This window comes from Natator depressus, chromosome 3, assembly GCF_965152275.1.
Source record: "Natator depressus isolate rNatDep1 chromosome 3, rNatDep2.hap1, whole genome shotgun sequence".
Taxonomy (NCBI): Eukaryota; Metazoa; Chordata; order Testudines; family Cheloniidae; genus Natator; species Natator depressus.
The window spans coordinates 46314512-46333995 of NC_134236.1; the positions used below are offsets into that span (position 1 = coordinate 46314512).

The following is a 19484-nucleotide window of genomic DNA, read 5'->3' on the forward strand; positions in this document are numbered from 1 at the left end:
GGTGGGAGTCTGCTATAGACCACCGGACCGGGGGATGAGGCTTTCTTCCGGCAACTCACAGAAGTTACTAGATCGCAGGCCCTGGTTCTCATGGGAGACTTCAATCACCTTGATATCTCCTGGGAGAGCAATACAGCAGTGCACAGACAATCCAGGAAGCTTTTGGAAAGCATAGGGGACAATTTCCTGGTGCAAGTGCTGGAGGAACCAACTCGGGGCAGAGCTCTTCTTGACCTGCTGCTCACAAACTGGGAAGAATTAGTAGGGGAAGCAAAAGTGGATGGGAACCTGGGAGGCAGTGACCATGAGATGGTCGAGTTCAGGATCCTGACACAGGGAAGAAAGGAGAGTAGCAGAATACAGACCCTGGACTTCAGAAAAGCAGACTTTGACTCCCTCTGGGAACTGATGGGCAGGATCCCCATGGAGAATAACATGAGGGGGAAAGGAGTCCAGGAGAGCTGGCTGTATTTTAAAGAATCCTTATTGAGGTTACAGGGACAAACCATCCCGATGTGTAGAAAGAATAGTAAATATGGCAGGTGACCAGCTTGTCTTAACAGTGAAATTCTTGCTGATCTTAAACACAAAAAAGAAGCTTACAAGAAGTGGAAGATTGGACAAATGACCAGGGAAGAGTATAAAAATATTGCTCGGGCATGCAGGAGTGAAATCAGGAAGGCCAAATCACACCTGGAGTTGCAGCTAGCAAGAGATGTTAAGAGTAACAAGAAGGGTTTCTTCAGGTATGTTAGCAACAAGAAGAAAGTCAAGGAAGGTGTGGGCCCCTTACTGAATGAGGGAGGCAACCTAGTGACAGAGGATGTGGAAAAAGCTAATGTACTCAATGCTTTTTTTCCTCTGTCTTCACGAACAAGGTCAGCTCCCAGACTACTGCACTGGGCAGCACAGCATGGGGAGGAGGTGACCAGCCCTCTGTGGAGAAAGAAGTGGTTCGGGACTATTTAGAAAAGCTGGACCAGCACAAGACCATGGGGCTGGATGCGCTGCATCCGAGAGTGCTAAAGGAGTTGGCGGATGTCTGTATCACAGAATCACAGGGTTGGAAGGGACCTCAGGAGATCATCTAGTCCAACCCCCTGCTCAAAGCAGGACCAATCCCCATTTTTTGCCCCTGATCAGCTTAACAGCCCCCTCAAGGATTGAACTCACAACCTGGGTTTAGCAGGCCAATGCTCAAACCACTGAGCTATCCCACATGTGATTGCAGAGCCATTGGCCATTATCTTTGAAAACTCATGGTGATCGGGGGAAGTCCCGGACAACTGGAAAAAGGCTAATGTAGTGCCCAGCTTTAAAAAAGGGAAGGAGGAGGATCTGGGGAATTACAGGCCACTCAGCCTCACCTCAGTCCCTGGAAAAATCATGGAGCAGGTCCTCAAGGAATCAATTCTGGAGCACTTAGAGGAGAGGAAAGTGATCAGGAACAGTCAGCATGGATTCACCAAGGGCAAGTCATGCCTGACTAATCTAAATCTCTTCTATGACGAGATAACTGGCTCTGTGGATGAGGGGAAATCGGTGGATGTGTTGTTCCTTGACTTTAGCAAAGCTTTTGACACAGTCTCCCACAGTATTCTTGCCAGCAAGTTAAAGAAGTATGGGCGGGATGAATGGACTATGAGGTGGATAGAAAGTTGGCTAGATTGTCGGGCTCAAGGTAAAGTGATCAATGTCTCCATGTCTAGTTGGCAGCCAGTATCAAGTGGAGTGCCCCAAGGGTCGGTCCTGGAGCCGGTTTTGTTCAATATCTTCATAAATGATCTCGAGGATGGTGTGGATTGCACCCTCAGCAAGTTTGCAGATGACACTAAACTGGGAGGAGAGGTAGATACGCTGGAGGGTAGGGATAGGATACAGAGGGCCCTAGACAAATTAGAGGATTGGGCCAAAAGAAATCTGATGAGGTTCAATAAGGACAAGTGCAGAGTCCTGCACTTAGGACGGAAGAATCCCATGCACGGCTACAGACTAGGGACCGAATGGCTCTGCAGCAGTTCTGCAGAAAAGGACCGAGGGGTTACAGTGGACGAGAATCTGGATATGAGTCAACAGTGTGCCCTTGTTGCCAAGAAGGCCAATGGCATTTTGGGATGTATAAGTAGGGGCATTGCCAGCAGATCGAGGGACGTGATCGTTCCCCTCTATTTGACATTGGTGAGGCCTCATGTGGAGTACTGTGTCCCGTTTTGGGCCCCACACTACAAGAAGGATGTGGAAAAATTGGAAAGAGTCAAGCGGAGGGCAACAAAAATGATTAGGGGACTGGAACACATGACTTATGAGGAGAGGCTGAGGAAACTGGGATTGTTTAGTCTGCGGAAGAGAAGAATGAGGGGGGATTTGATAGCTGCTTTCAACTACCTGAAAGGGGGTTCCAAAGAGGATGGATCTAGACCGTTCTCAGTGGTAGCAGATGACAGAACAAGGAGTAATGGTCTCAAGTTGCAGTGGGGGAGATTTAGGTTGGATATTAGGAAAAACTTTTTCACTAGGAGGGTGGTGAAACACTGGAATGCGTTACCTAGGGAGGTGATGGAATCTCCTTCCTTAGAAGTTTTTAAGGTCAGGCTTAACAAACCCCTGGCTGGGATGATTTAGTTGGGGATTGGTCCTGCTTTGAGCAGGTGGTTGGACTAGATGACCTCCTGAGGTCCCTTCCAACCCTGATATTCTATGATACTACAGGAGCTTGTATGACCAATGTGCTTCTTAAAAAGCTGGAAGATACGGGAATTGCGATAGCTGACACGAGAGGTCAGGGCTACGATAATGGTGCCAACATGAGAGGAAAGAACAGAGGAGTGCAGACACGGATCTGAGAGTTAAATCCTCGAGCTTTTTTTGTCCCATGCACTTCTCATTCATTGAACTTGGTGGTCAGGGATGCAGCATCAGCTTCTACTGAGGCTGCTGAATTTTTTAATGTAATTCAAAGCATCTATATATTTTTCTCTGCATCAACTGATCAATGGCAAATTTTGAAGCAACATCTGGAAACATCCTCTCTGACACTGAAACCACTGAGTGCCACACGATTGGAAAGTCGAGTGGAGGTGATAAAAGCCTACCAAACACCAAATTGGGAAGATAGATGATGCCATAGTTGCCATTATGGAGGATAATGCTATGACAGGAACTGTTCGTGGGATAACAGTGGCAGAGGGAAATGAAATCACTAGAAACATACATAAATTCAAATTTCTGTGTGGCTTAGTGTTGTGCATGACATACTGTTTGAAATAAATGTTGTAAGCAAGAGACTCCAAGGTGTTGACCTTGATATATCTGGAGCAATGGAACAACTGGACAAAACAAAGTCATACCTACAGTCTTACCGGTCAGATGAGGGATTTCAAAACGTTCTGAAGAGTGCACAGAAGTTGGCACAGGAACTTCACACGGAAGCTATTTTCCCACCCATTCAAGAATACAAGAGTCACCGAAGAAGATGACGACATTTTGATTATGAGGCACGGGATAATCCCATAAGAGACCCCAAACAACAATTCAAAGTTGAATTCTTTAACCAGGTGCTGGATTATGTAATACAGCCAGTTGAAGAACTTTTCATGCAGCTCAAGGAACACAGCAGTATATTTGGGCTGTTGTATGATATTCCAAAACTCCTCGCTATACCTGAAGAAGACCTACACCAGCAATGCAGGGCACTAGAGACAGTGTTGACACATGATGACATGCGCGATATTGATGTGAGTGATTTAGGTGATGAACTGAAAGCCCTTTCAAGATACATTTCAGCAGGATCAACTCCAAAGGCTGTTCTTCAATATCTGTGCACAAATAAGATGACCACCCTCTTTCCAAACGCTTTTGTTGCTGTGTGCATACTTCTAACACTTCCTGTAACAGTTGCCAGTGGAGAACGCAGTTTCTCCAAGCTGAAGTTGTTAAAAACATATCTACGCTCCACGATGACACAGGTGAGGCTGGTCGGCCTTGCAACAATCTCAATAGAGCATGAGCTAGCCCAGACTGTGGACCTTCCACAGGAAGCAGTTCAAATCTTTGCAACCAAGAAGGCATGGAAAGCACCACTTTGATTATTCAAACAGATAAAAATGCCAGTGTTTACTATGCAGACAAGAAAAGTGACATTTGCTGTTCAGGAGTTTGAAAGTTAAGTGTTGTTTAAAATTTTTGAACAAGGCATTTTAAGTTGTTAGTTCTCCTTTATTAGGGTACTTTAGCAGAGCATTTCCATGAGAGGAGTAGAACAGGAAGAAGGCAGAACTGAGACTTTCAAAGTTTTGTCCCAAGCGAGGGAGCATGGGGGTGTCATTTGAGTTCCCTGCCTCAAGTGCCAAAATATTGTGGGTTGGCTCTGTCTAAACATTAAGGTTTGATTTTAAAAAAACTACAGAGTTTTCAAATAAAATTAGAGATGGTAATTACGGAATGATGATTTTAAGACTTTGGTTGGGGTAATGATCAAGGTTAATACCCTGGTAATGATTGAGAGTATTGGAAAATCAAACTAGACCAGCAATGTCTGCTTGTTAGATGTGCTGAAAATTTTGAGCAGCTCAACAGATAATTTTTAACAATATTATGAAACAAGAATTCATATTTTACAGATCTGACTCAAGCAACTCAATTCCTAATAGGAAAAAATAATTAAACCTTAAATCAGCATTAGTTTCATCATCTGATATTGTCCCTGTACTTTCCTTAGACAAACAGAAGATTATAGTTGAGGACAAGGAAGCATGGTTTTATTTAATGACTGACCAGTCATTCATACTGTACCCATTGTTGTGCTGTCTGATACCAAGAGGTTCCTTAATGAGCACTTTTAAAGAATGGATTGTTGCTGTGGGTAGTGACCTAAATCTTTCAGAAGTTGAGGATATCTTTTGAATTTCTTCATATGAATAAAAGTATTATGAGTATTTTGGTGATCTATTGAATGAAAAATGGGGGATAAAGTATCATTCCATTGTGAGACGGCTGTTTTATGGAAGTGATTTACAAAGTAATCTTTTGACTTAGTATGTTTGAAGAAGAATGTTATAAGCTTGATAGAAGTAATATTACATTTTTAAATAACGGTCTTAAGTATTTTATATAATAGGCAAAATATAATTGTTAGGCAACTCAATTAACTTTTAATTCATGGGGTTCATATAAAACACTATGAAGTATTATTTTTATAAGTCTCATAATGTATATTTTGCCTCTGTTCTCCTTGACTAATTCTGATACATTACTTGCTACCAGTACAGCAGTCTGTTTTTGCCACTGAAAGCAAGTAACTGGGTAACTTTTTGAGAGCAGTTGATTTACAACAATATGGTTCTTCTTAACTCATTTCCCAACATCAGTCACAATTACTGATGTAATGTGCATATAGAAAAAATAAAAATGCTTTAACACGTTTTGTTATCTGAGCCTCAGAAAAATCTAGAAAAATTTTCTGTACCGGAAACATGCTTTTTTGTTTCACTTTTGGAACTCAAAGTTCAATAGCGGTCAATGAAAAATTTCTAAAATTGTCGTGTTGGGGCTGATACCAAGCATGAGAAATTTCGACCCAGAAGTTTATTTTTTTGGTCTGACTTCTATAAAACATTGAAAGGGTTTAGAAGAGAAGTGTCTTCTGAACCTTAATTTTAGCATTTCTGTCAATACACTATAATACATACTTTTTCAGCATATTGTTACAATAAACATTGGGAAAAATCACCAAATAAAGCCATTTATTCACTTAAAGATCTACATTGAGGCCTAGATTATCACCACACTCAGAATTGTCTGAGCCTCATGCAGCTATTTCCCACACAGAAAAACTGTCTGACCATAGGATATTTTTAGGTTTCTCTTCTTTCTCTTTCTAAAATGTAATAACATTTATCTTAAGAAATAACATGTCCTTTTTTCCATAAAAGAGCAGATTGGTTTTAAAGAAGTTATTAAAGTTAGCTTATTTTTCACAAAGGGTCTAAACAAACATCACCAGGTGATATTTAATTGCATGGAGAACAGCAGTTGTCTGATGTTTAAGTGAGGCAACAGCATTATGTAATACTTAATTCTCAGTTGTTATACATTAAACAACTAGAAAGGGGAAAAAGTGCAATCTTCATAGAAAATGTAATAAAACACACGATAGTATACTATAATTGGCAGGATTGTTTGTACTTTAAAATATCAACGGCAATAAGTACAACATCTGATAGTTTAAAAAAACCCTTAAAATAGTGATCAATTATGCACAGTATTTTCCAAGAATAAATGCAAAGCACTTAAATGGAGATGCTATTTCTCCTAAGAGTGTTAAATAAACTGATGTGGACTGCAAGAAAAGCCCCAAATAAGTGTAAACCTTATTTAGAAACCTTTGCAAAGGAATGTATCCTTTAATTATGACAATGAGCTAATTACAAGGCACTATATAGTTTTATGTATATGTATGTACAAACAAGGTATGGGATAGAAAAATAGTTCTAGATTTAGATTGCAAGTTAGGAGAGTTTTATATTAATGTTTTATTAAGTTCAGTGATGAGCACAAAGGCGCATTTCTAAAACTAAGTTTTTAGATATTTTTCACAGTTCCAGTTATTTACTAACACACACAACATAAACGATCAAGAAAACAAAGTCCTTAAATTGTCTGACAGTTTCTTGGACAGCCTTTTAACTCAGTCTTTCTGCCAAAAGCATTGTTACACAGATTATTTCATGTTTTAGACTTTGCTGTGTCTAGTTGAGTAATGTGAGCTTGAACTGATGAAGACTATCACAATTCAAGAATTGGAACAAATTGATCCCTTCGGAATACTAGTGCATGTTTTCTGGGCTGGAAAATGACACATTGTAGCTGTGAGTTTAAATGTTTGGCAAATGTAGTCTTTGAAGACTATACAATACACAATTCATATACAATGCAAAGGGCATTTAGAAATCTGCTGGTCGGATCATCATAGTTGTGGCTTTGAGAGAGTAGCCTGATCCTTTCCAGTAATACCACTTAATACCATTAAATTTGTTGGTGTTCTGCCGCAATGGATAGTACATTCCATTCAAGTTGGAGGGACCACATGCATCAAACCACCAGCCTGTAAGAACAGAAAACGAACAAAGATCTGAAATAATGAAATTATCAGTGCAGTTTTCAAAATTGTATATACAAATACCTTACAGCGTCCTGGTCCTGAAACTAGAAAAAATATAGGAATATTAAAATACCTAGTTTTCACTTGTGTGCCTTCAGGTCTCTCCTCCTTGCTAACTTTAACCATGATGAAATGTATATAGCAGAGAAACATACTTGAGGAATAGGCACTACAAAATTTGGCTGTAAGAGTTGTAGCATTTTATGGGATGTGGTTGTAAGTTAAGGGAGAGGGCTTCAGTCATCTCCTCAAAAGCTTAACTTACGACATATTTCAGCGGCTGATGGTGACAGATCTAAGGGCAGAATCTGGCTTGAAGACGATAATCATGATATTGTATCTTTCTCTTTTTCCTTCTGCCTTCTCTCAAGACTATATAATTTTCCACTTTTAAATCCTACATTTCTACTTAAATGAAAATTGCTTCTCTTGCAGTGAATTCAGCTTGCTTCAGTGTTTAAAGTCTGTAAAGATGTGCATTATTTCTGAGCCCCTCAGTACTGAAACTCTGTATAAAGGAATGATGAGAAAAAAGTAGCTGAACTTATTCAGTTTCACATCTTTTTCTTCAAATTTCACTTGTTGTCCTGAGTTGTTAGTAAGGAATAGGGAAACTTTATTTTTATTAGTAAAAACAATATTTTTACACTTTTGTTATACTGTTGGTAATATGAGTGCTATGTTTTCCAAGGCAATAATCCAGTTCTCCCTTTGGATAAATTTAAACTGCCTTCAGACTTGCAATCTATACGGTCAGGAAGCAGATCACTGCTTTGCAAATTGAGTGAGACTCTCGTTATCTCTTAAGCAACATTTAAATTACAGAAAGTGTGACTGGATTGCAGAATTATAGAGGAAGTTAAACCTGCTTTCAGATACAGAAACAATCTAAAATGTAATGTTAATAAACCTGTGAACAAAATTGATCCAGAATTTATCCACCTACATAATAATTTTGGTATGCTTTGAGTAAATGTATTCTCACTTCAAATTATATTTAAATATGGAAAAAAGTAATGTTTTATATTACTGAAATGTATTCTTTCATGACAACTACATTCTAATTGTCATGCTTTTAAAGAGCCTATAAAATGCTTAGTTCCCACAGGAACACTAGAGATTTCTTGTGCCTAATTAAACAATTAGAAACTATTTTGTTGATTAAAAAGATGATTTCTGATTCGTTTTGGGGGCATTGTGACCATTGGGCTACTTTCCCATGCTGTTTAGAAGCGCACTGTGCTGTCTTCCACTCATACCAGTTTCACAATACCAGGCCTTATTGTTGCACAAGTTGTGAGAGAATGGTGGCCTATTTTCCCGCCCCCCCGATTTTAACTCCTCTCATTTTTACTTTAGCTGAGCTGTCTGAAACGGTAAAATAGTAAATTTGAACTCACTGAACTAGCATTTCCAATCGTGAGTTTTGGACTTTGTCACTAGTCAGGATTTAATACGTCAAAATTACCATCTATTTACCTCATGGACTGTTTTACTGCCAATAAAAATAGGAAGATTGAGAAACAGAAAACCATTCCTACCTCCTGTTAGCATTTGTGAACATTTGCAAATACATTTGTCATTGTCTGCATCCTTTGTGCTAAAATCATTTCCTGGTTGGCTGATGCTACTTATTTTGCCCGCCGTCCCAGTAAGTCCTTTAAGGTGGATCCTGTAGAAGTGCAGAACGGAAAAACAAATGTTAGATCGAAGCTAATGACAGTTGATCTACACAGTAATGAGGACATTTTTTGTAATAAATATCCTGTTTAAACAACGGTTTGGTTCTCCTCTTGTTAATGTACGGCTATAAACTTTGTTTGAAGGGTATTGTGTTGGTATGAACAGTAACACTGTCAGCATAATATTATACTGAAGAGAGAAAATCACCTCTGCTTTTATAGATGTTTGTTCCACCTGTGTGAAATTAACAGAGATTATATGGAGGTATATATTGATAATCCTTGAGAAATATACTCTATGTAAGAACTACTAATACCATAGTAACTTGTAATATTAAAGTGCATTGAATGCAAGCAATACTATTTAATGGATTTTTAAATCCTTTACCTAATTTTCTCCCTGCCTTCTTACACTGTTTACTCCTGGGGGAATACTGCCCCTGCACAGAATTCATGTCCCCTGCAGATTTCTTTGCTTCCCGCAGAAAAATGACAGACTTTCTGACAGGAACACAAAGGGACGCTGCAAGAGCAATCATGCACCACTCCCTAGCAGCACAGGTACAACGTTTTAGGCACCCAGAGCAGCTGGCAGAGAGGTAAATCACCATGGGGCTAGGGACACCCCAGCCAGATACTCCTACCCTGAGCTGGGAACAGCTGCTAGTCCTGACTGGGCTGGAGGCAGGAGAGAATGGGACTTCCTCTTCCCCTGCTAGGAGTGGCCAGGGCTGTGTCAGACCCACCCTCAGAAACCAGGAAGCTCAGCGTCCTCTCCTGCTTCCTGCCCCCATCACTCCTATGGGTGTGGGGGGTCACTGTGTGGGGAGCTGCTTCCTCCATCCACGCAACCCCCATGCATCCAGACCTCCCATACCCAGACATCCCTGCCAAGCCTCACCTGGTACATCCAGAACCTCCTAGCCCTCCATACCCGAACCCCACCCTGCTAAACCTCAACCCCTGCATCTGGAGCCTCCCTGCACCCAGACCCCCTGCTTCCGGACCCTCACATCTGTACCCAGACCACCCCTACTGAGCTCCCTGCACTCAAACCCCCACCCTGATGCCCTACCCCCTGCACCACCCTGAGCCCCCACATCCAGACCCCCATGCCACTGACTGCCAACTAGCTGCACCCACACCCCCACCCTACCAAGCCCCACTCCCCCAGCATGCAGACACCCCCACCCCCACTGAGACCCCCAAACCCAGACCTCTCGGCTGGGCCCCAACAACCTTCATCTGGAAGCCCCTGCAGAGTCCCATTGCCCCTGCACCTGGAAATTGCCCCAAGAGCCTCTGTGCATCCATATCCCCACTAGACCTCCCACTGAGCTGCCTGCACCCAGGTTGTCCCACACAGAATCCACTCACTCCACACCTGGATCCCCCACACTGAGCCCTTCCACACGTAGATTCTGCCTGGTTGAGCCTATCTGCCCTGCACCTGGTGCAGAGGGGCATGGCCCCAGGGTGTTTCTCGGGCTGGCACAGGCCTTGTGCTGTGTCAGGGTTGGGTGCAGCTTCACCACTGAGTCCGTGTCCTCGGGGTGGGGAGGCAGTAGGGTGATCTCCCACCTTCGTACAGCCAGTGGCCTGTGCTCCCTGCTGCCATGCTGGAGCCTCTGCATTTATTTATTGACAAATAAAACTTGTAGAATTTTAAAATATTGTGTGCAGAATTTTTAATTTTTTGGTGCAGAATGTCCTCAGGAATAACTGGTATTAATATGCTGTGGCAGTCTAATATGAAACACAGTTTTCATATTAGACTGCCACAGCATATTATCAGTGATGGGTAAAATTTAATTGGTAATAAGGATGATTTTCTCGGTCCTTTCCTTCCCACTTTCCAAAGGGACTCTTCCTTTGCAAGTCTTTTAAGAATAAAAAAAAGTCAAATCAATTCATGGGCAACAGTGATGATTTTAATTTTCAAATATTGGAGCAAAGATACAGGCTACATAGCACTTCATAGTCATATGACAATTCTAACTTTCAAGTGAGGCTGCTACTATATTGTTTTTAAAAACTGAAAGATTTATATCCTTTGCATATCAAGTAGTATAGAGCAGTGGTTCTCAAAGCAAGTCTGTCGCTTGTTCAGGGAAAGCCCCTGGCAGGCAGGACCAATTTGTTTACCTGCCGCGTCCGCAGGTTTGGCCGATCGTGGCTCCCACTGGCCGCGGTTCGCTGCTCCAGGCCAATGGGGGCTGTGGGAAGGGCAGCCGGCATCCGATGAAGTGAGCTGTAGCTCATGAAAGCTTATGCTCAAATAAATTTGTTTGTCTCTAAGGTGCCACAAGTACTCCTTTTCTTTCTACATAATTATTGTAATAATCTTTGTGCAAAATGTGTCTTATTGAGGTATCATTTAAAATCTAAGAACTCACTGATCGTCAATATTCTTGTGTTTATATATATATATATATATATATATATATATATATATGAAACATGTATTAAGAGTTATGAATGTAAGCTGAAATTGATTACAGTGTGTTTACCAGCAAGTCTGGGGAGTGGGTAAACCAGTTTCTCAAATACACAGGACAAACTGGCTCCTCTAGCCAGGTGTCAAAGTTGATTGCCAATCATCTGTCAAGTGACTATTGTTTGGCAATGAAGGAGGGGCAGAAACAGATCAGTCTGAATTTTAGCAAACAACAACATGGAAATGTTTTCATCATGAGACTCCATGTCTCCGTCCGCACAGCTGGAATGAACTTTATTTAGGGGTAATCCTCAGGAAAATGCATTTCAACAGGTGACTGGACTATAAAAGCGAGGCGCAAAAAGCACCCCAAACTATATCTCTCTCTCATCTAAGAAGACAAAGTAACTAGCCCTTTGATTTCTGAGGCATACTTGACCTGAGAATTTAGTCAGTAATGTTGCTGGGAAACTGGTAAGGATTTTACCTTGAACCAAGTCTAGCTTGTTATGTTTAACTACTAAAAAGCATTTTATCTTTATTTCTCTTTTAACCATTTCTGACTCTAATACCTTATACTTGTACTCACTTAAAATCACTTTGTTAAACTTGTTTTATTTTTTAATAAAACTAATCCAATTTTGTGTTTAAATTGAACAGTTGAAGTAGCAAACTGTTGAATATTGACCCCTTACAGAGGCAATGGACCTCGAATATCTGAACTGTACAGGAGAGGGCTGGAAAGTGAAGCACACACTTTTTTGGGAAAATTCAGGACTACGAGTGTGTTGGGGTCACCCTGCAGGTAGTAACCAAGGCTACGAAAGCCAAAATGTGACTGGAGTGTTGTTGACAGGCAGCTGATGTCACTGCTGCTGGGCCAGGCCTGTAGCTATACACAGACACTCAGTGTGTGAGCTGCATGCTGTTAGGTTTAGAGTTGCCAGACGTCCGATTTTTGACTGGAACGCCCGGTCAAAAAGGAACCCTGGTGGCTCCAGTCAGCACTGCTGACCGGGCTGTTAAAAGTCCAGTTGGTGGTGTCGCCGGGCTAAGGCACGCTCCCTGCAACTCATGGGAGCAGCCAGCATGTCCCTGCGGCCCCTAGATGCAGGGGCAGCCAGGGAGGCTCTGCTCGCTGCCCCGCTCCAAGTGCCAGCTTTGCAGCTCCCATTGACCAAGGGGAACTGCGGGGGCGGCACCTGGGGACAGGGCAGCATACTGAGCTGCCTGGCTGCGCCTCTGCCTAGGAGACGGAGGGGGACATGCTGGCCGCTTCCAGGAGCCACCTGGGAGGTAAGCGCTGACTGGAGCCTGCACCTCAACCCCCAGCCCTGAGCCCCCTCCTGCACCCAAATTCCCTCCCAGAGCCTGCAACCCACACCCCGTCCTACACCCCAACCCCTGCCCCAGCCCTGAGCACCCTCCTGCACTTCAAACCCTTTGGCCCCAGCCTGGAACCCCCTCCCAAGCCCCTCATTTCTGGCTGCAGCCCAGGTCCCGCACCCCCAGCCGGAGCCTTCACCCCCTCCTGCACCCCAACCCTCTGCCACAGCCCACTGAAAGTGAGTGAGGGTGGGGGAGAGCGAGTGACGAAGGGAGGGGGATGGAATGAGCAGGGACAGGGCCTCTGAGAAAGAGTGATGCAGGGGGTAGGGCAAGGGTGTTAGGTTTTCTGCAATCAGAAAGTTGGCAACCCTGGTTAGGCTGTTTGTGAGAAGCCCAGTTTGGGAGCTACAACAGTAGAGCATTATGAGGCACCGAGGTTACAGGCGGTGACACAACCTCTCACTGGCCTGGATTGCACCCTGAAATGTGACAATGGCCTTATTTCCAAAAGTACCCAGCAACCAGCATCTCCGAGGGTAGACTATATGAAATTAGAAACCTAAGTATAAATTATTGGCCAATGATGATAATTTGGATAGAAAGTGAGAGAATGATTGTAAGTACAAAGATCTCAAAGCACTTAATAGGCATTAAGTTAAGGTTAAGATTCACAGCCTCCTTTTCAGATAGATAGCTATAGTTCTCCCAGTTATATAGATGGAGAAACTGAGACAATAAGTTGCCATGTCCAAAGTCACCCAGCAAGTCTGTCAGAGGTGGGAATAGAACTAGATCTCATGACTTAGTCTTGTCTTGTTCTGACCATATATGTTCCTGTGTTAAGTGGATCAGTATATCATTTTGTTTCCTGGAACAGCTTACATTGTTTCTTTGAAGCATTTAAAAAACTTACTGATGTAAAAGGAAATCATTTTTATACCATGAATATTACAGTGTGCTGAATATTTTCCAGATAATTTTAAAATGTATATCCTTTTTATAATGTTAAATAAAATATACTTTAAACCACTGCATTTTATGGCATGTCAAATACTTGCTTGCATTTCAAGAGAAAATATCTATTTGCAGACAGCCATCTTAGTTTGCAGTAATTATTTTTTAATAATGTAAATGGACAAGGGTAATGACCCATTTTGCAAAGGTTGCCCTTATAAGTATTATAGTGCCTTAATTTAAAAATAAAATCTCTGCTATAGAGTCTAAATGTTTCCAGATGAGAAAATATTTGGTTTGGATTTGAAACAACCACATACTATTTAGGCATTAAGATCCAACTTTTGTTGGGGGAATGGGGGTAAGATACTGATAGTTCTTCAAGTGGCCCTGCACATTCCCACTTATGGGGTACCTAGCTGCCTTTGGTAGAACCTCCTACTAACAGTGTCACCTACAGCACCCTCACCCCCTCAGTTCCTTCCAACCATGTATGCATGGATGGATATGAACTTCAGTCTGTTTGTGAGCCAAAGCCTTTTTCTTCTTAAGGTAGTGGTAGCTTGTTAGTATATTTAATGTTTTCTGTCGTTCTGGGTTATAGTGGAATTGAAGCAGAGGAAGCGACCACATGTGGAGCCTCAACTGCCAGGGAGGAAAAACACCCAGCTTCCAGATGTTTGATTTGCTGAACCTTTAGTCCCAGAGTCTGCAAGGACAGGGAGACTCACTTGAAGGTCCTTCTCCAGGAAGCTCTCAAGGCTAGACTCTCTGGATCTGATCAGTCCTCAGATCCAAGGTCTCAGAGGCCAGTCATGGCTCCTGTGAATTCCAGTGACTGAAGGGTTCCAAGAAACTGAAACCCCTGTTGGGGCCGGATTCAATTCCTGTGGCTTCCTCAGTAAAGCTCCTGAGGCTACATATGTCCAAACCTGGGCTGCGTGGTCAGATCCGACTACCCTAGTTCCGGAAGAGAGGTCAAGCGACAGTTCGATCATCCTCACCAATACCATACCTCATGGCTTGCAACTTTCTGATCCTGATGGATCCCCCTCATCTGTAAGACCAAGGTCAATTCCTACTTCCACTTCTGGATCCAGGAAGATGGTTTCAATCAGTGTGTCAGAACTGGGGCCATCAGCACCTTCAATTCTGAGTGGTGTAGCACTGAAAAAAACTACATAGGATCAAAGTAGCCACTGTTGGCTGTGCCACTTCCCATGCATCAGAATGATCTATTCTGTCCAACTCTGACAAGATTGATATGGTTCCAGAGCAGAGACCTGTTTCACCTCCAATTTCAGTAGCAATGGAGATGGATTTGTGTATAATGTTGGATCTGATGTTGTCCAAGTCTTTGGACTTGCTGTCAGTTCCTGCTTTGGTTCCAGTGTCAGTTCCAGCTACATCCATGGTTCTGGAAAAGTCTGTCACCGTGCAGCCCAAGTTCACTTTTTGGCTCCAGTTCATGCTTCGGATCAGAGGGTGAAATGCAAGATTTCTAAAAGGAGGCATTTTCCCTGGTTCCAAGATCCATCATCATCTTTGTCTATTGTTAAGAAGAAGAGGCCAGAAAGTGGCATGCTTCCTCTTTCTGGGACCCGTACAGGGTCTCCACAAAGAGCTGGATACTCAGACCTTCTTCTGGATCCATTGTCATCTCTGGTGCATTTTCTCTCTGATCCAGACCTGGATCAGTACCAGGGGGAAGATAGAGCAGCGGTTCTCATACTGTGGGATTGGACCCCAAAGTGGATTGCAAGCCTGTTTTAATGGGGTCGCCAGGGATGGCGTTAGACTTGCTAGGACGGAAGCTGAAACCTGAGCCCCACTGCCCAGGGTCAAAACCGAAGCCCAAGGGCTTCAGCCCTGGGTGGTGGGGCTCAGGTTACAGTCTCCCCCGCCTGGGGCTGAAGCCCTTGGGCTTTGGCTTTGACCCCCGACCCGAGGTGGTGAGGTTTGGGCTTTGGATGGGCTCAGGAGGGCTCTGGCTTCGGTCCCCCCTTCTGGGGTCATGTAGTAATTTTTGTTAGAAGGGGGTTGCGGAGCAATGAAGTTTGAGAATCCCTGAGACAGAGGAATGCAAAGACCTATAGCTTGCTTTGTATCACCCTTTAATCTATCTCCTGTAGACATGTTCCTGAATCCGAGTTGCTGGGGAGACTGGCGGTCCTGGGACTGATGGCCTTATTGAGGGCCACCTCAGGAATTCGTCAGTTATCCTTCATGTGGATGGAGAGGTAAAGTTTTGTCTACAAAGTATCCAACAGTTCAGAGATCTTCTGATCCAACTTCTCTGGGGCTGTTGACATTTCAGACCATGATGCCCGAAATGCTTTCTGAGGAAGAATGTGGGGATAGCTGCCCTCTTTGAGCAGGAACATATGGAAACAGACTGTGAACCTGATTTATCACCAGATGAACATGTGGGAGTGGCTTCAGCCTTCTTTTCTTTCGAAAACACTTTGCCCTTCCACGATTTGGTGTACTGTATGGCATCCACTTTGAATCTGCCTGCAGTGTCTGTGGAGGAGACTTCTCCCATGCTGTTTGATATCCTTGGTGCTCCTTTTAGGAGTAGACTATCTCTACCCATTTTGGATGGTTTGCTACAGATGGCTAAATGTGTGTGGTCTGCTACTGCCTCTTGTCAACCTGCCTCCAGAAAGGTTGACAAGTTGTGTCAGATACCATCTGAGGGGTTTTCCTGTTTTCATACAAATCCTATACCTAATTCACTGTGGTGGCTGCTGCCAGTAACAGGGCAGCATCTGGACAATCACACTCCACTCCATCTGATAAGGAGAGGGGAAAAGATTGATTCATAAGGGGAGGAAAGGTGAATTATCAGGTAGTCATGGCCCACTACAGTTCCATTTATGGGAAAAGATGACATTGTTTTAACAAGACTTACATGACACTTCGGACCCTGCTGCCAGAACATTATCATTTGCTCTATCAGGAGGCAAGCTTGGCTTTGTTCCTCCTCTCTAGCTCTGGACATTTGGCTTATGCTGAAGGAGCTCCCTTTTCAAGGAGGGGGGAGAGCCTTTTTAGTGAAAAGCAGACAAATTACTAGAAAAATTAAAGGACAAGAGATTGACAGCCCACTCTCTGGGTTTAATTTTCTCTGCTTGGAAAAGGCCCTCTCTTTTATTTCTAGTGCCAAAGGCAGTCCTATCTCAGTCTTCATTATTTTATTTTTTGTCAAGTCAAAGACTTCAACAATACCAGCAACCTATAGCCTTCCAGAATCAATGTAGAAAGAGGCCTTTCAAACCAAGGTCTAAATCTAAAAAGCCCACTTCCTTGTCATCATCTTCATTGTGGAACAAGCAGCTTCAGTTTTGATGAGAAAATTAAGAATCAAGGAACACCCAATCAGTTTCAGTCTAGCTTCTTCTTTCGAAACAGACTAGCCCACTTTATCAATGCATGGAGGCAAATTACATCAGACCAATGGGTTTTAGAGATTGTAGAAAGGGGCTATGCCATACCTTTTGAGACTCTCCCTTCCCCCCAGTTTCTTCTACCTTTAAATCTTCAGGGACCCTTCCAATGAGGCTATTCTTCTTGCAGAAGTTGAAAAATTGCTTCTGATAGGAGTAGTAGAGGTGGTCATGCAAATACCAGAGGGATTTGGGTTTTTTATTCCTGTTACTTTCTGATGCAGAAGAAAGATGACAGAATGTGTTTAATACTAGACTGAATAGTCTTGAACAAGTACATCTGGAGGGTTTGGTTCTGTTTGTTGCTCTATAGCAGTGGTTCCCAAACTGGTTCTGCCGCTTGTTCAGGGAAAGCCCCGCTGGGCTCGGACGGTTTGTTTACCTGCCATGTCCGCAGGTTCGGCCAATCGTGGCTCCCACTGTCCATGGTTCTCTGCTCCAGGCCAATGGGAGCCGCTGGAAGCGGCGCGGGCTGAGGGACATACTCACCGCCGCTTCCAGCAGCCCCCATAGGCCTGCAGCAGCGAACCGCGGCCAGTGAGAGCCGCGATCGGCTGAACCGGCGGACACAGCAGATAAACAAACTGGCCTGGCCCACCAGGAGCTTTCCCTGCCCAAGTGGCAGAACAAGTTTGGGAACCACTGCTTTATAGCATCCTGTACTTACATGACTCCATTTGCACATCTAGGAATGAAACCTATGCAGTACTTGATGTCTCAGCTCTACAGACCAGTTTGGGACAGCCTTTATAGGTTGATCACCATGCCTCAGAACATCATAGTTTTCCTAGAATGGTGGTTAGTCAGAGAGAATGTGCTCAGAGGTGTCCAGTTCTTTCCCCCAAGGCCATCCCTCAGGGTAATTTCAGATGCATCAAACAAGGTGTGGGGGGGACTCACGTGAATCATTTATGACAGTTCAAGGGCATGTGCAGGAGAGAGCACTGCACTGCACATCAATGTGTTGGAAGTGACAGCTGTTCATCTGGCCCTCAGACTTCCTCTCTCACCTACAAGGGAGGACTGTGACAGACAATGTATGGCTGATGTATTACAACAGCAAGCAAGGGAATGCTTACTCCACTCTCCTGTGTGCAGAGGCTTTAAGCCCATGGGATTGGTGTATCCATCACAACATTTTTACTGTGGCCCTATATCTGGCAGGGGGAAACAATGTAGTTGCAGATCATCTAAGCAAAGACAGCTTTCAGATACACAAATGGTACCTAACAGATCGGTCAATTATCATATTCTCCAGCTGGAATTGACCAGATGTGAAGCTGTTTGCAACATGGTCCAACAAAAAGTGTGACCTCTTCTGTTCCAGAGTGGATAGGGACTATCTTGGTAAGATGCTTTCCTGCTTGCACTGGGGGAAAGGGCTTGATGTATGCCTTCCCCCTGCTTCCCCCTCCAGTGATTCAGAAGGTGGTTAGATACACCAGGACAGGGTAAAGATAATTATCATTGCCCTGGCTTGGCTATGTCAACAGTGGTTTATTGATCTCCTTCAATTCTCTGGTGGAGTCTTAATGTGTCTGACACTGTCTCCAGACCTGCTGTTTCAGCAGGAGGGCAGGAATCTTTCACACAGATCCATAATTTCTTCACCTGTCGGCATTGGCAATTGGACTTTGACTCTGTCTGCTCTTGAGCAGTCATGTTTTGTTTTTGCAGGACATGCTAAGTAACTCTAGAAAACAGTCTAGTAGAAGCCGTTATTCTTAAAGTAGACCCAGGTTTCAGGCATGGATGAGGGAAAATCTGATTCCCTTATGTCTGCTTCTGTTCCTTGTGTTCTGAATTCTTAATGTACTTCAAATCTCAGGAATTATCTATATCATTGTTAAAAGTTCATTTGGCAGCCATCTGACGTTAGTTGATTGATGTTTTTTCATAGTTCAGTTAGCCATGCTGGTGAAGTAGCCCTTTCAACCCTTGGCTCTGTGTTCTTTCTATTATTTATTGATCAAAATGGCTTTCATTATTGCCATCACATTAGCTTGGGGAGGGAGTGAACTGAATGTCCTTATGGCTTATACACCTTTTACTTCTCTTCATAAGGACAAAGGTAGTTTTCAGACTTGATCTCCATTTCTTACCTAAAGTGGTGGTTGATTTTTTTTTTTTCACATCAGACAGTTAATTTGCCACCCTCCCTCCCCCACCATACTCTAATAAGGAGAAATTGGTCCTGCTACACTCTTTGGAAGCCGGAAGGTCCCTTGCTTGTTGTTTAGATAAGAGTAAAATTTTCATATATCTTCTAGATTGTTAGTGTCTTATGCTAAAAACTACATAGATTATACAATTTCTTCTTCTCTCGATGGATAAAATGTATTGCTGAAAGTTACACACTAGCAAAAGTTCCTATATTTGCTTCAATTCAACCACATTCCACTAGCTACTTCCTTTGCTTGTCTTAAGCAAGTGCCAGCTGCTGAAATTTGCAGAGCTGGAACCTGGACTTCAGT

At 43.2% G+C, this 19484-nt stretch overlaps 2 protein-coding genes across 4 annotated transcripts in view; one reads left to right on the plus strand and one right to left on the minus strand.

Moving 5' to 3' along the window:
• Nucleotides 1–19484, plus strand: part of MCPH1 (microcephalin 1) — a 235243-nt gene that overhangs the window by 99033 nt on the left and 116726 nt on the right. The gene's annotated exons all lie outside the window — the stretch shown is intronic.
• The window catches only part of ANGPT2 (angiopoietin 2), a 78190-nt gene continuing 65198 nt past the window's right edge, over nt 6493–19484 (minus strand). Inside the window, exons 8-9 of one of the 2 annotated variants that reach the window (XM_074947795.1) lie at nt 8701–8831; nt 6493–7102 (exon numbers count right to left, since the gene is read on the minus strand). In XM_074947795.1, the coding sequence (XP_074803896.1) occupies nt 6942–7102; nt 8701–8831 (292 nt within the window). In that variant the 3' untranslated portion in view covers nt 6493–6941. The remainder of the gene's footprint in view (nt 7103–8700; nt 8832–19484) is intronic. The other variant, XM_074947794.1, reaches the window with a different exon arrangement.